Genomic DNA, 17,493 nt, shown 5'->3' with positions numbered 1-17,493 from the left:
TAATTACTCTGAGGTTATAAATTTTATTTCCTCAAAAAAAGTTTTCAGTAAAAACTCCCAGAGGTTAATCAAACCCACCCTGCATTAAAACTCCCATTAGTCCCCTGCTCTCTTTTGAACACATATCAACCAATGGGATTTAATGAACAAAAACACAATTAGGAAGAAGGTGAAATGGAAAGCTTAATGGTAGACTGGGGGGTGTTTTGGTTGCAGTTTTTCTGTGACTCGCACGCAAGTTGTTTAGGCAACCTTCTCCGCTACAAGACGGCTTATGTCAATGATTCTCCATGGAGTGGGCGTTTGTGGCCGGGGCATGTGTGAAACGATGTCTCACGCTCTGCGAGCGCAGTTTGAGCTTGATGAATTCTGGCATTGTCATCCCATGTGAGACTGGTTTTAAACTGCTGGCTCATGTGATTATTGAGGGAATGGGAAGCGACTCGCAACATCTGTTTGGGTCGGCGGAGACATGAGAAGATCTGCTGTGCTTTCCTGGTGAGAGGCTCTGATTGTGTTTTAGGTAAATCATTGTTGAGTTGAGGAAAGATGGGTCTGTGGTCACTGTTTTACAGGGTTTTGTCGTTTCAGTTGAACCTGTTGGTGTGAGATGTGTGTTGTGTTAATAAAACTGACACCTCTGAACTTTTTAAGAAGGTGTTAGTATCATTAATGACTGGCTTTTTAAGCAGCCTGATATTCTTCTCTTGTGAAAATGAAACTGTTTTGCTGCTGTATCAGTTTGCTTTTCTTAAAATTTTTTGTTTAGTTGATTTTTTAAAAATGTTTTTACTGCTTTGTGCTACTTGATGTATGTGTTTGAGAAAGAACAAGAATAGTCTTTTGTTCCCTACCTTAGCAGAACCAAATTAGATAAAAGTTGGTGAAATTTTTGTTTGGAAATGAAGGCGGAGCTTCATGGATGCTAAAAATGTCAAACTGGTTGAATATTAACCAGCGTTTTGTTTCGGATTCTGTAGTTCATGTTTTCTGTAAACTTTAAATGACATGACAGGACTTGGGTGTTTTTCTATACATTCAACCAACATTGAGAAAACGTGTGGAAATATTTAATTACAGGAAGTGAGAACTACTTCTTTTAGTGTCTCCATGGTGATGGAGAGAGCAGGGCTGGACTATATATTGATGTTTTGGAAAGATGGGGGTAAATAAACATTCATTACACATGAAGCATGTAAATTAGGTTTTTGTGATTGATATAAATTTCAATGGAATCCTTACTCTTCTGCAAATAACTTTCTGGAAGCTTAAGTTTCCCTAATGCTCCTAAACACATCACCCCTTTTCCCATCCAGGAAATTGAGCGCCCTGTCTGCTCCTGGTGAGCGGCAGCAGAACAACTTAAACAGTCCTATAAGAAATTGAGTCTGCTTTTTTCTGTTAAACTTGCATGAGTTTTCTGCTATGGTTCATTTAATATCTTAAAAAAAGGGAGAAATTTAGTAAAAAAAACTGGAGACTACACAATACTGAAGCTGAGAGTGACATCAAGGCATCAGCTGGTAATTAAGGAACAGAGTAGATCTTTAGTTTCATCAAGAGGAATCAATAGACCTCCAAGTCCGATGATGAAATCAGTGTTAATCTCGCCAGTGAAATGGTGAATAATTAGGCCTCTGTAACACTGTCTATTCTGATCTCTGTTGCTTTAAATACTATTTAATTTCTTATCCATATAAAACGGAAACCTGTCAACAATTCTTGCTCTAATGTAATGAAGTCGATTTAAAAGGCCGCTCTTCTAAACACCACTCACAGAAAGTTGATCTGAGCTCAACAGGAGATCCTTCCTCCCTGTAGCTGTCGTCATCTATGACAACTCTTTAAATGATGAGTTACAACATTTAGTTTTTCCTTTGGGATTATTCAAGTCATTTTGAACTGAGTTGAATATGCCACTTTACATTCTGTTTTCATCTTTGGAAAAGGAAAGAACTTAATTTATTCAAACAATGGCGCATGTTGAACAAATTTTTGGGGGTAAAAATCTGGTTGCAAATCACCAACAAGCACTTTATCAGTTCTCAGTATTGTTAAACTATTGCATTATTTATCGCTGTAGTCAAAATAAACATTGCATTTTGAAGATAAGTCCTCCTCTAATGATTTTTGCAAACCTCCAAATCACACACAATCCTTAAAAAAAACACGTTGGTTTCAAAATCAGAATGAATTCAATTATTGTTTAGTTCAGCGCGATAACTTTAGTACCTGTTGTAATTCAAGTAAAGAACTCTTTTAGGAGGTTAATTTTCAGAGCAGTATTTGTTTTCATGAGCCTCTGGTCCATTTCCATAGTTATTCAACTCTGTTCTGCATATGAGGTTTTACAATCATGAACCCTTTGATTATTATGAGACCACTGCAAATGTAAACCACATTAAGATGCTTCAAAGTTACTTTTACAGGAGCGTGGTACCTCATTTTACTGAGATCGAGTGGTAATAACATACTAATAATAGAGTTGGCAGCTAGTTATTCAGATTTTTTTTCATTATTGAGTGAAGAATAAAGTTTGTTGTAAAGCATCCAGTTCAAAAGGTGAGTCAAAGCTGCGTTGCAGAATGAGATAAAAAGCTTGCTCGCTCTCTACCTATATCAAGGAAGTGTTTTTTTCATCTACTTTCTTCTTCCATCTCAGGCAGCTCTAACTCTTAGCTTCTGTGAGCTGCCATGTCCCTTTTCCCCTGCTGTGCATTGTTTTGGTTGCCATAATCTCTAATGTAAATTTGCAGCTGCAGCTAAGCAATCCTGTAACAGGCCGCTGCAATCTGGATGAAAAGCTGTTCTCGTCAAGCAGGAGCTAGCTTGTACTAATCACATTCTGCCATATAAACCAGAGGGGTTCCTATAAATAACACAAGCTGTTCGCCGCCGTCAAAAGCTGCGTTTGTTTCCGCTTAACCCCCCTACGCACTCAGTGACACTCTCGTAACTTCCCCGCCTCGGCTTTGATCGGCGATTCGGATTGGTAAAAATCTCCAGATAAAATGCAGATTTTATCCCAACATATTTAATTGTCCTGTGATCATAAGAATGCATGCATCAATTTTTTTCTCTCAAATAATTAGCTATTTGTAGAGCTTTTTTTATTTACCAGTGCAGTGTAGAGTATTGCATAGAAAGAATTTTGTTAAATGTATTAGTCAGAAGAAAAAAAACTTGGAAAGACTGCAGTGGAAACACAGGAAGTAGAAAAATTAATAAAATACTAAAACATACACCAAATAAATATGGAGCAAATAATTGTGACAATGATTAAGGCAACAATAATATTGATGATTTTGAAACAAGTGAATTAGGAATAACTAACAACTAGATTAGAAAGCATCAAGTTGTAAAGAATTATAAATAAGTAATAGCTTATACTTAAAGGGGCAGTATTATGTGAAATCAACTTTTGTTAGCATAACATCATGTTATAATGTTGCTCCCTCATCAAAAACACACTTGGAGTTGTTGCCTTGATTCTTTCATGCATGTTTGAAAAATCCTTTACTCTTCCATGGCAACCATTCAGCTGTGCAAAACGCCTGCGTGGTGCTAGCTCCACCCTCAAGGCGCAGCTTCTCATGCAGTTTCCAAGCTTTCACCTCACAGAGTAGCCTTGTGCCACATCTCCTCCACTCAACTCCTCTAGACTAGCCAGCAGCAACTAGCAAACACCTGGTGAAACTGTGCATCTGCTGAGCTCGTTATGAGCTACTTCTTAGTGCAACATTGGCAAAAATGTTGTTAAACTGTTAATAGAAGAGCAATGTAGTGATGGCTTCCTGAAGCTGGGGTTTCAGGAAGAGAAGGAAGGCATTAGATTACAAAGTCAAATTTCTTTTAAGTCATATTTGATTTTCTTAGTATTTTTTATAACAGCTGAAGGTAACGTAGTTACTTAATTGTGCTGTGAAATGGTACAAGTTCAACTAAACCGAGACTGAATCAACAAATTGTTAGTTTGCATAAAAACTTTCAGCTGCCTACATGTTTTTATGAAAACTGTTTCCAAAGCTAAAGAGATGTACAGTGGACCCCAGCTTATTTGTTAAGTTTTTTGCAAGTTCCCCTATTCATGGATTTTTTTTCACCTACTATTTCTAAAATATTTGAAAGAAAATGCAGCTTGGGAAGCTGAAATACTTGCCCACAATGCTCCACGACATGCTGTTGGCTGGCATTTGCAAAACAACCAATCCAGGAGCAATGAGTTCTTAGAAAAAAAACATTAGTAAATCCTCAATTATATTAATATTCTCCTTGCCACTGATGGCAAATAATTGTGACGGTGATTAATTAAGGCAACAGTAATATTGATGATGTTGAAACAAATCAATATTATTCCTTATCTTTGGATGAAAAAGACCAAAGATGTTATGCAGACGTGCAAAGACTGTTTCCAGTGTGTCTTCATGCATTTTAAGGTTTATATGGTGTTTGAGTTATTAAACTAGATATTTCTAAGCAGTTTTAGAGGGGACTCAAGTATTCGCAGATTCTGTCTAGTGAGTGCTTCTGGCCTAGAAACCCTAGCGAATATCGCGGTCCGCTGTAGTAGTTTACAAAACTAATAAAAGGACCTTAATATCTTGTCTGTTTGCCTAGTTACCACTCAATAATGGTTTAGATACACAGTAAGTTCGACTCTGCAAGTGTTGTTTAAGGCTTTAGCTTATTCTGCCCTAGATTATAGTCTCTATAGCAACAGCCGTGACCCAGGAGGCACTTGAGTTACACGGAGACGGGGTTGTAAGAGGAAAGTGGTTTCCTGGCTGTGAGTGAGAGAGTAAATTGTATTCTGTGACTGCTCTGCCCTCTGGATGCTTTTATTCACTGCTGCACAGAGGAAGCCACAAAGTTCACTGCCAGGCTGCAGAGTCACATGGCCTCAGTTCTCACATTCCCACACATTTTTTAAATTTCTCAATAAATGCGGCCACTGTTTGTGAAAGTTCACACTGTGATTCTTAAATTTTTCTCTTTTTTTTGTACCAGTTTCTCTATCGGGCATTTACCAGCACGATGATTATTATTATTTTTGCTTAAAGAAGTAGGCTAAGAAGGAATGTCTCTGCTGAGAGCTTACATGGCTGGAGTCTGTGTAGCATGTCTTGAATTTTCTTACCAAAGGAAGTGAAGGCTCCTGATGGCGCTTGACGAGCAGTCGGTGATCATTCCAGAAACATGTAGGTCAGTGGATAAGCTTATCTGTGCTGCAGGATGCACCACTTTCATTAGTGTGCCGCCTTCCAGATTACTTTTGGGGCTGCTTCAGGCAGCCCAACCAAAACTGACTGTCCATGTCTCTGTTAATTTAATTTTCAAAAGCTATGCTACAACAGAGAGGTAAAAAAAAGTTCACAAATATGAACATATCCATAAAGAAAGTGGAGTATAGACATAAGGCAGCCTGTATTGAAGTAATACTCAAGCTCCCCTGTGGTGACTCTGTTCATAAATTTTTTCAAAATTCCGAAATCTGACCGTCATTTGATAATTTTTTGTAAACGCACCTCAAGTTGGACAGATATTTCTCTACATGTAGATGTGATGCGTCATTGGCTTCCCTGCAGATCGTTTTCTTACGTTTTCGGAGTGTTTTCTTGATGTGCTTAATTGGTGTACTTGCACTTTATTTCTGCATTAAAACTACAATAAGAAGTTCTGAGAAACTTAACCTGAAAATGTTTGTAGAAAAGCTGTGGCATTAAGCAGTTCTGTGGCTCAACTTTTAACTTGATTAAGAAGGAAATGATACAAATTTCGGGTAAGAACCATATTTATGTCATAACAGGTTACGATGCAAGAAATAACAAGTGATGGATCCCAGCACATCAGATTGTGCTTGCATAACTCCACTTGGTGTAGCATCACAAACAAATTAGCTTGAGGCGTTGATCATTCATTTATCAACAGTTTAAAAAACAAATTATTGCGATAGATGATAATATTGTTGTTTTGAGGCCACACGGCGTGCTAAAAAGTAAAATGTAATTTAATGAAGCCTAGAGGCATTTTAATAATCGTCAGAGCACGCCACACTGGAACTGGAAGACATTCTGAATATACAAAATGAAACGCAACAACCAAAAACTATAAATAAAACGGAAATAAAAACGAAACGCAATCGAAATCATAAATGAAATGGCCGAAATCTCAGTAAACAAAATTACCCTGCAAAAAATATCAGAACGGAAATTATACAACTCCTTTTAACATTATATGCAATTAATTGCGGCAGGCTTAAAGAACACACGAGCAAAGTACTAGCGAGCGAAGTTGCATCTTTGGTGGCATCCTTAAAAGTTTCCTAATTACAGCACAACAACTCTGCACCTCATAATCACACCTTGTTTGCTTTTTAACACTTTCTCCGCCATTTGAAACTATTAAATCTGAATGAATGTTTGCGCAGGTTCTAACAGGTTCTGCTCATCTGTTCTTATCAGCATTTCTAGTCTCGTTCTGCTTTCCTTGCAGCTCTTAGAGCTCCACCCACTCCTCCTGACAGCTACTGTTTCTTTTTTATTTCCCCTCCGCCATTGCTCTCTGTACCTTACCTAACGACAGCCCACAACTGCCACCTTGCGCCCCTTCTTCCTCTCTATTCGACGTGCACCGTCTCTACATACGCTCACTGCTCTTTGCTCTGGATGAATGGAGCCAAGCACTCTGAGTAATCTGGTCCATCACCAGAGGGGTTGACGGAGTATTTATACACGAGCTGTCTGCTTTTATGGCACAGATTGTGTGGGAGGCAGACGGCCTCCTGGTTGTGCATATCTCCGGTGGTGTGGGGGCAAGTTCATGCACACTTTGGAGATGGAGCAATTGCTGACTGTGGCTCTTTCCAGATAAGTTTTAGGGAGATTTCGAAGGCTGCTTCTGGAAAATGTCCTCATTATGTAATCAGAAAGAAACTAGTTGGATTCCCTTTAACATGACAAACGCCAGGAGAGGCAAATTCATCATGTTCCCTAAAACTCACCCTTTGGCATATCTGCACATACCAGCTGAATGCGACGTTTTCCATTTATTCGCGAACATTAGGTTTAATTTAGATTTTTTTGATGATTCTTTTTTTTTTGTTTCCAATTTAAACGCAGTCTGGCTTTTATTCAGAGGAAGACCATCGCCATGTTCCGGCTCGGCGGGACTGTGAAGATTCACGGTGAATGAAGTGTGCTGAGATTATGTGTTGTGGCAGCACTCAGATTAAGATGAGGGGGAGGAAAAGTCACATTCTCTGCAAGCTCCAGTGAACAAAGCCTCTGTTGACCAGCGCGCATTCCATGTTGGGCACTGTACTTAGTGAAAACTGTGGCGTTGACCCCAGATTCGAGGAATAACAATGTACGCTAACATTTCTCTACAACGTCCCTTTTGTCTGACTTTTCATTGAGCGACTTGAGGCGTCTTTGTTTTATTCATACTGTTTGCAGTAAGAAAAGTGTTTTCAGCGAGCAGCAGCTACATAATAGCTAACGCTTTACATTCGTTTTATGAGCTACAACCTGAATGTTTGAAAATATGCAGTCATAGACAGTAAAGAAAAATCAAACGGGTCTTAAAACAACAATATTATCATTTATGTCAATAATTATTGCGATAACTTATCCTGCAAAATTTATCTTGACAGGCCTATTTATCAATTATTCGCTTGATAAATTAAAGCAAGTTTACTTGATTTATTTGTTTTTCTCTTTCTACTAACAACTGGATGATAAGTCTTCAGTCTGCCCCTTCATGACTAGACTTTATAATTCATCTTATGTGTTGTTTCTATTTTATTTATTTTGGGTATTTTAAATGTTTAAATGTTTTTTAGAATTTAAAGTTTATTGACCTTTTAACAATGTTCTGGCATTTTTATGCCATTACCATTATATTATTTTTTCTCTAAGCAACAATATTATCGTTTATCACAATAACGTCTGGAACAATTTATTGTCCAGCAAAATTTGTTATCCTGACAGGCGTATTGTCACCACATGGTCGACCAGTGGAATGAGGCATTTTCTCAACAAGATAATAAAGAGAACTAAAAATAACTCTTTATCATAGAACTATCATAAAGATACATTTTGTATACAAAGTTACAAAATGCATCTATTTAAATACATTTTGTAACTTTACACAAAATGTAAGTAGATATTTGTGCATAGTTTGTCCTCTTTGCTTGTGTAAATAAGGTAATTTGACACTTTCAGTGTTCATTAAAAAAAGAAATCTCAGTGCTAGTTTATTTATTTTTTAAAACTCTTTTGCACATTGACGGTGTTGCCAGCTCCTCTGCTGTGGGAAGTTCGGTTTGCCACGGCAACGTTAACGCTGGGCAGGATAAGAAGAAACGAGTCGCAGAAAACGTTCCAGGAAATGCATGTTTATCAGAAATCAGCCAGTCATGCTCTGAGGCGACCCAAGAGTAAATATAGAAAACGGTCCCAGAGCTATACCTAACAGCTTCACGCTGGACAGAAATGATCTGCCGCATTCTGTTTTATATTTATATGTATATACAAGTATCGTAGCATCAAATGTTTGATTTAAAGCCTTAATTTTAAAGAAAAGTAATCCACTGTTTTCTTTACAGTGTTGAAGCTTTACGTTGAACTTTTGTCATCAAGATAAAAGATGAAATCCTACACAGGATTTTGAAACTACATTTTCTCTCACTATGCACACAGACACAAAATTACCCCCGAATTACTGCAACAATTAATTGTAATTCTCTCCCCCTCCAGCCCGTGACGATGTCCAAGCGGAGCTTCTTTGTTCGGCTGGTGCCGTGCCGGTGCTTGAGGGGTGAGGAGGAGGTGGTGACATCTCTGGACTACTCCCACTGCAGCCTGGAGACGGTACCTAAGGAGATCTTCAGCTTCGAGAAGACGCTGCAAGAGCTCTACCTCGATGCCAACCAGATCGAGGAACTGCCTAAAGTACGACATTTTTGAACATTTCTGAAAAGCTGGTTCACAATGCAAGATAGAGTTTGTGCTGTTGATAAACCTACAAGTTTTTAGTGGGATATGATGGAAGCAGTGATAATGTTAGAACATTTAAGCCATCAATCTTTCCTCTTGACGTTTAAATTAAACATCTTTAACGTGATGTTAGAAATGTTCCTAACTTGCTCTTCTTCTTCTCTCCTCCTCCAGCAACTGTTTAACTGCCAGTTACTCAACCGGCTGAGCATGCCAGATAATGACGTAACGGTGTTGCCCGCAGCGATCGCAAATCTCATTAACCTCAGGGAGCTTGATGTCAGCAAAAACAGTAAGCAAAAAAAAAAAAAAAAGAGAAAAGATTGTATTCTCCATCTACATTTGCTTTCTTCTTAGAAATTGAGCAGACGCAAGAACTGCTTTTGAAGCACAGGTGAACACACAGCTCTGATCTCAGATCAGCTAAAACTGCCCATCAGCAGCCCAGGGTTGCTAAAACGGGCATTTATCTTTTCTTTGAAAAAATTTCTCTCCTAATTGCTGTTTTTTTTGGATCACACCCTGGAGACTCTGAGGGAAATAGGGCACAAGTTTTGTTCAATAAATGACGTCACAGTACGATGTCTCAAAACAAAGATGGCTGAGCAAGTCCATGCTTGCCGTCTTGTTTCTCAATGATGCTGGGATAAAACAACTGTCATTCCTTTGTTATAAGGGTTCGTACTGAGATTTCTATTCTCAATGTTAGGCTTATTTTTTTTAAAGGGGACAGTATTAAATAAAATCTACTTTTTTGAGCTTTATGTCATGCTATGATGTTCTCTCATCAAAAAAACATTCCTGTAGTGTTGTTTAGATTTTTTTCATCCATCCATGAATCTCCCATAGCAACTATGCAGCTGTCCTGTGGGGGACCGAACACCACATTCAAGGACAAAACTCCTCCTGTGAGCTTCCACAGAACGTCCTTCACCCGCGACTCCCATACTCAACTCCTTCAGACTAGCCAGCAGCAATTAGCAAACACCTGGTGGAACTCTCTCAGTGAAACGTTGGCAAAAATGTTTTTAAAGGGTTAATTCAGGAGCCATGTTGTGCTGACTTCCTGAAAGCGGAGTTTCAGAAAGAACAGGAGTTTTTAAAGAGAGGCCCAATTTCAAGGCGTTAAATCAGCAAGCAAAATTTCATTTAAGTCATATTTGATACATATCAAATTTTTATAACAACTGAAGGTAACAGAGTTACTTGATCGTGCTATAAGATGATTCTATGTGGCTGGAGATCACATAATGCCACCCATTGAAGCAGTTTGATAAAGTTGGGAAACTGGCAGTTTTGGAGATTTGCCTATTTTGTCACGGTAAAAACTTCCTACTTTTATGCAACTTGATATTATGTGACAGAGCAACACAAAGTACTGTGTTATTGTGGTGGAGCAAAAATGATACTGGGCCTTAACAGATTAGAGAAATTGTGTATGTGCTCTCCCAGCCAGCCACTCTAAGTTGGTGCTCGTGTTTTAGAAGTGCATCTCTGCTAGCTTTGCACATCTGGACCTTTTTGCTCGTCCTTTGGAAAATCACTCAATTCACATTGGATGAAAAGTGATTCTAAACAAAAACAAGATTTGCGTCGATTGGATTTAGGTTTTACATCGGATCACCCATATTTAGGATTATTGTCCTGCAGGAAGGTAAAATTCTAGTCTAGTGTTTGGAAAATTGGCCAGAAAGTTCCTTCCTGCCCTCCTCTGACGAGCTTCAGTCCCGTGCCCCCTATTATGGTTTGTGTCGAATAACAAACATGGCTTCCTTTGAGCAGTAGCTTTCCTCTTGTCACTCTTTCATAAAGGTGTGTGTGGAATGTGACTAATAGCTGTTGTGTCAAGAGATTCTCCCACCTGAACACATTTTATTTGAGTATCAGAGTTGAGTGTAGCTGAAAAGGAGAGCCGTTCAAACTTCTAAGGCTTTTTATTCATTAAATAAAGTAAAAACTAAATTATTTTCATTTTTATTACCAAGTGTGTGCCTTATTTTGACATAAGGCACACACTTGGTGCCTTATGTTTAATGCAGTCTTAATTGGTGTCAAATTATAGTCTGTGATCGAACAAAAAGTCACATCTTCCGTCATACATATGCGCAAATGGTGTAAAAGTTTTTGTAAATATTTCAAAATTAGCTCCACAAAATCAGTGATTTTGATCGCGAAAAAATTCCATAACCAATCATAAAATCCTGTAGGGGCTGATGAATGTGAAAACATGTTCACCATTTCATTTTTTATTGATATTTTAATGGATTTTATCAATACGTTCTGACACAGCTGGCCCATTAAGAGCATTCATGATCTTCACGACCCAAAATGAAAATGAGCTTGACACCCTTTTATATAAACAACCTTATCACACAGTGTTGGTGTAACTGCGTCAGTCCTTAAACATTTAAATTAAAATAAATGAGTGCATAGGCAGCTGAGAACAAACACGGTTTTGGATCTTACTGCCCGTTTTTCCTTTTTTTTTTCCTTCTTTTTTTTCATGAACCAGAGCTGCTTGAGTCATGTTTGCATTAAAATAAGCTTCTCCTTGAACACAAACACTTCAGCCCAAGTGTTGTAGACACAAAACAAAGTAGAGGAAATAAACCCAGGGACTTGATCACGTTCTGTTTCTTGTAGTTTATACATTGTTTTAGTGAAAACTTGCAGACTGACATTCAGTGGTGTTTTTTTTTTTCTTATTTCTTTTTTTCCCCTCCTGTTCTTTTATGTCCCAGCTCTCTCTCTCTCTTTGGTTAAGAAAAAATGTTTAAGATGTAACTTTTTTTAATCTTCTGTGTTTATAAAGGGCTCGTAAAATGAAACGATGCAAACACTGCTGTGAAATGGCTTTTTTTTATGGGACGTGGAAACACATTTTTGCAGTTTTAAGTGACTGATTTTTTTATTTATTTATTTATTTTTGCATCATTTCCTTCAAGGTATCCAAGAGTTCCCAGAAAACATCAAGAACTGCAAAGTCCTTACTGTTGTGGAAGCCAGTGTGAACCCTATTTCCAAGTGAGTGCACATTCCCATCATTTAATGCAACCTCTAAGGGCCTTACATTTTATTAAGATGTCAAACTTCCAGGTATTCTGATTCTGAAGGACCTTCTGAGAGGTTTTTGTGCTTTAATGCTCTATGTTGCTGTGTTTTTGCCAGGCTCCCAGAGGGTTTCACTCAGCTCATCAGTCTGACGCAGCTCTACGTGAATGATGCCTTCCTTGAGTTTTTACCAGCCTCGTTTGGCAGGTCGGTTTGCTTTCCAGTCTGTATTGGAGAGCAATTTGTAAAAACAAGAAACTTAAGTAAAAACTGTCTTTTGTTTCTGTTGGTTTTAAAAAATAAAAAAAAATCCATCTACTGTGTAAAGTAAAAAAATGATTCTTTTACCAACATTTTAAATAAAATTTTCTGCAAATTTCTTAAAATTATTAGTCAAATTTTATTTGAATAGCACATTTCAGTAACAAGGCATTTCAAAGTGCTTTATATCATAAAACACAGTCATGCAACATAGAATGAACAATTGAAACACTACATTTAGTCAAGTCAAATTCTTAATTGATTATTTTTCAAGAGCATCACTACACAATTAGTACAATTTGCATGAATATTTTTGACTATAAATTGCATATGTGCAGAGGAGGATTAGACTTGGATTTCTATATAAAAAACAGGATAAATATAAAGGAAGACTACTTTTACAGTGTAAATAATTAGCAGCATCAATAACGGATTTTTCTTTTCGGAGGCAGATTGTTGTTTTTATTTACATTTTCTGTGATCTTTAATGACTAAACCTGGCTGTCTCCTCAAATATGACCCAGTTCCCCTGGTAACCAATGTCACCAGCTGGTATTGTACAGACACATTGAATAAATTGGGATAGTATTGAAAGGTCTGTTTTGTTTTAGGAAACATTATATAGATGAATTACACACAAATGGATGTTGGAGAGACTTTATTTCTGGTATGACAGTTTTCCATTTACAGCTAAAAAAAACCCCATGACATTTCACATTAGAATATTACAGCAAACCTCTAAAAAGACATTCAATACCTAAATATGGGCTTCATAAAAAGTATGTTTAAAGGCTATTTTCAAAAGGCACTTTTAATCGGACAAACAACACTCATCAGTATGTTTTGTCTAATTTATTGAATATGACTATTTCAATATACTCAAAACATGTCAACGTGACTTTTGGCATACTGAGCTAATTCTCACTGTGTTGTCATTATATTGACCTCTTTTGATCTTCCCTCCTTCTAAAAATGACCTCATGAATAGTCATCCTCTAAAATAGATAAATGTTACTCCTCAGTTTCTGAGCCAAGTTTTCCTTTCTTGTCTAAATTTGGTCACTTCTTGCATAAGAATAAACAAGATTGCAGTAACTAAGGATCTATTTTTTGACATCAAGAACAGTCCACAAGGTGGATTAATCTATTTGCTTCATTATGAATTTATCTACTTCTGCCATGAAAGTTATGACTTTAAAATATGTAATTGTAGGGCTTTTTTTTTTGTTTGTGGTGGATATGGACTTCTTCTTGTTTTTTGTTTTTCAGTTTTACAATATTTTCTTTATTAAATAACTGCATTTCTAGTTGGGCTTTGGAACATTTTATTGAACTTTGAACTTGTCTGGCGAGTCAGGAGCCTGACAGTGACTGGTTGATCCCTCACTGATTTTGGTCTTTTTGACAAAAATGTATCTCAGTCCCTCCTTGAGGTGAAACAGATTTGAGTCGTTGTCTTACGGTAACAACTTGCACACTAAAGAGTGCCTATGTGTAGACCAGTGGTTCTTAAGCTGGGTTTGATCGAACCCCAGGGTTTTGATGAGTCGGTCTCAGGTGTTCGGCGGAGCCTCTGCTGCGGAGGTAAAGACACACTTGTGTAAAGTCGTGATGACGCGCCCCGCTTTGCCATCACTTGCTGCAGAGGATCACGTTACATTGCTTAGCCAATCAGTGCTGCAGAGGAGCCCTGATTGAAGGAGCTCCACTCTCAGCATGGATTTGAACTTTTGTCTTTATTTACTTCAGCAAAGCTCAGTTTCTACCAAATTCTGTAGCTTTCGGTGTACTTCTAAATCTGCTCCTTAGTCGCATCTTTTTGGGGTTGGTACTGCCTCTAGTGGCGTGGAGGTGGTAACACAACTAATATAATTACATTACTAAATCAGAATAACGCAAAGTCTTTATTATTTATTATTTATTTTTTATTCTCTTAAGAATGTAGAGCTAATTAAATGATCTAAACAAGACCTTAAAGTGGTTCCAGTTTCTCTTGATGGCCAACCTGTTGAAACTGTGGCAAATTTTAAATACCTTGGGTCGTTCCTGGAGAGTCAGCTCAACTTTGCTGAAAACACTGACTATATTTTGAAGAACTGTTCTCAGAGACTCTACCTTTTAAGAAGACTGAGTGATCATGGGGTGACACAACTAAACTCTAGTTGGGTCACCCCTATGTCTTGAGTTTGGGGGGGAATCATATTTTATTTAGAAGGGTTCAGTGAATGCGCATTTGAAACTGATGGATTCGGTAACTCAAAAAAGGTTAAGAACCACTGGTGTAGACTGTTCACAGATCAGAAAATACATAACGTTTTCTATCAATTAGTGACTGAGGCTTCCAGTATATCTCACTGACATTCTATGAACTATTTTTGAAATATTTTGAAAGAAAAAGGGATCGTTTTAAAATTAATCTGGCAAAACTTTAAATAAGCTATTAAAAATCCAAAATGCTTATTTGAAAAAATATGGTTGCTTTGATTAAAACAACCACTTAGAGAAATGTACTTGCATAATGCAATCTACTGTGAAAGCTGGGTGTTATGTAAAAGCGTCATCCTTACATCACGGCGAGGTCGAATGAGATGTTTTGTAATTACATGACACTTACCAGCTCTGTGCATCAGATCCTGAGATGTACTTTTGTTGTTTTGTGTTGCTTTTTATTTACTTTTTCCAATCGCATCTCGACTTTTAATGAGACACAGACAGCTGCACCCTAAGCTCAAAGGTTGTAACGTATTTGGAGAAAAATTTGACTCTGACTCTCTTTCTGGTTGCAGGCTGACGAAGCTGCAGATCCTGGAGTTGAGGGAGAACCAGTTAAAGATGCTGCCAAAGTAGGTGGTTTGTCATCCAACAAACATCCAAAGCATTTTCCTGTAAAGTTATCCATCTGCCATATATAATGCTGGTCTTTATCACTGCCTCTTGGTCCTCTAATACATCTCTGTTGTGTACTTCATCAGCCTCCTTTTTTTTCTTTTTTCTTTTTTTATTTCCACACCTCTGCCCGTATTGAATTCCACTATGTTACATAACCCCCCCTCCCCCAACCCCCCAGCTCCCTCATTTGGCCACTTGCTGTGACAGGTTTTATAATCCCCAGCTAACTCACAGGGGTAAGGATTATTTCACCATTTTCACAGGGGGTGGTAGGTGGTGGCGATGGAGGGGGGGACTGAATGTCCCACAAATATTAGCGAAGGCTCCCAGTGCTTTTCACCAAAGTTAGATTCTTTTTTTCTTTCCTTTTCTCACTCTCTCTCTCTTTCATGCTTCACTTACCGCATCATTTCATGCCCTTCCCATTTCCTCTGCAAAACTGTGCTTCCCTACTTTCCTTTAAGTTCTTCCTTCCTCTGGCAGAGTTTCCTTTTGTTCTCATGCTCACTGTTGTCAGTGACTGACAGGCCGGGCTGGTGCTTGCGGTGCGGCTCGTCAACGGACCGTCTTTTTTTTTTTTTTTTTTTTTTTTTTTTTTTTTCTTTTTCTTTGCTGTGTTTATGTGACACAGGACAGACCTGTTAGGAGCTGGAGGCCCGACAAAAGAAAAGGACTAATGATCGGGAAGGTTGCCAGAGCAACACGCAAGCACGTCGCAAATGTAAACACACGTGCGCGCGCAAGGGTCGCGGCAGAAGTCTTTCTCAGGGTTTCCATACGAAAAGTTCGGCATCGTTTCCCCTCCTTCGTTACATTATAGAACTGAACGTTTAAAGAGGACTCGACACACATTTGGGTCATGAGGAGGTCGAGATTTATTTCCACCAGTGACCCCGCTTTCAAGTTGAGCTAGCACAGTTTGTTCTTACCCCCATTTCAACCTGCAAAGGCAGCTCAGGTTCTTGCCAGCTTCAATGCAGTAATATGGGAAAGCTGGCAAATACTTGCTTTCTTTATTATGAGTAACGATTTTACACTCAACCTCGTTGCTGAGAGGTTTTAAATTATATTTATAATTGGTGCAGTGAGTCTGATAGCGTTGCTTTATGGGAAGCGCATGAAAGGAAAACAGAAATTCCACAGCGGTGGGCCTCAAGCGCTCCATCCTGCACTGAGTATGAGTCAAGTTCAAGGTAACACTGCTCAATCCCTCGACTGGAGGCCTTATCAGATGTGTTCCCAAACAGTATTTATGTTTTTTATTGGCTTAGTTCTTAATGTAGAAATATGTTCCTCTAATTGTTTTCAAAAATTATGAAGCTGAATGTTCATTAACAAATCTACTGGGCACTTCCGTTTTTCAGAAAACTTTATATAGCGCCCCTTTTCCACTTAAGTTTGCTTCAAATCCTTGTTTAAATCAGTTAGTAAATATAACATCATCAAACCAAATTTTGAGTTAAACTGAGCTAAACTAACTGAAGTTGAATATTAATTCATTCATAGAGCGATGGGGCATTCTTTGTTGTTATGTAAAATGTCCAAACATGTTGGATGCAAAACAACCAGAAGAGCACCAATTGCACGTTTTTGGCCAATCACCAATCTTTAAAAAACCTGATTCGATTTTCTTTCTTCTTTTTTTTTTGTCTAAAAAGTTGCTAAATATATTGACTTTATGGTTGCCCAATTTGACAGTGCTTGATTTTCAGACCTTTTCCGGGATAGGTAAGATCGGTGGATAAGATTGGTTTGTTATGCAGGAATCCCAAAATTAAGGAAATAGAGGCTGTTTTATCGGCCAACTGATCAATTGGTGCACCCCTGAAATAATCCACATTAAAATGCACAAAATGGCAAATGGACAGAGTCGACCAGTCGCCATGTTTAAAAATATTGGACTTTATCTCTAGGTGCATTTCCATTACAAATTTGCTCTAAACTGCATCAGTAATAGTCAAGAAAGTGTTTTCATTGCTGTTTGGTGATACTGTATAAACCAATTTCAGTACGGTAAAAAAAACCCTGCTCATCCTAATGCCAAAACATTTTATCGAAAAACTGTTTTTTTTTTTTTTAACTGCCGTGTTTCCATTGAGCAAATTTCTTTTAAAATCTCAAGTTGTTCAATTATATGGTCAATGGAAACACAGCCACTGAAAATGCTAAGTGACAATAATGCATTTCTCTATGTTTTGATGTTATAAACACTGTAATTAACATGTTTGCACAAAGATTGTATAATACAGTGTGTGTAAGTTTTAATGAGATGCATTTCGGGACATTTTAAATACAA

At 37.9% G+C, this 17,493-nt stretch overlaps 1 protein-coding gene across 5 annotated transcripts in view; it reads left to right on the top strand.

The window, feature by feature from the left end:
- erbin (erbb2 interacting protein) overlaps positions 1 to 17,493 on the top strand; it is a 60,031-nt gene that overhangs the window by 17,942 nt on the left and 24,596 nt on the right. For all 5 annotated transcript variants that reach the window (XM_008423481.2, XM_017307932.2, XM_017307933.2 and 2 more), the window contains 5 exons: positions 8,757 to 8,951; positions 9,171 to 9,288; positions 11,942 to 12,020; positions 12,165 to 12,254; positions 15,095 to 15,151. In XM_008423481.2, the coding sequence (XP_008421703.2) occupies positions 8,766 to 8,951; positions 9,171 to 9,288; positions 11,942 to 12,020; positions 12,165 to 12,254; positions 15,095 to 15,151 (530 nt within the window). In that variant the 5' untranslated portion in view covers positions 8,757 to 8,765. The remainder of the gene's footprint in view (positions 1 to 8,756; positions 8,952 to 9,170; positions 9,289 to 11,941; positions 12,021 to 12,164; positions 12,255 to 15,094; positions 15,152 to 17,493) is intronic.

Source organism: Poecilia reticulata, chromosome 12 (genome assembly GCF_904066995.2).
Source record: "Poecilia reticulata chromosome 12, P_reticulata-male-v2, whole genome shotgun sequence".
In the NCBI taxonomy this organism is placed as follows: domain Eukaryota; kingdom Metazoa; phylum Chordata; class Actinopteri; order Cyprinodontiformes; family Poeciliidae; genus Poecilia; species Poecilia reticulata.
This window is presented reverse-complemented; position numbering and strand designations above follow the sequence as displayed.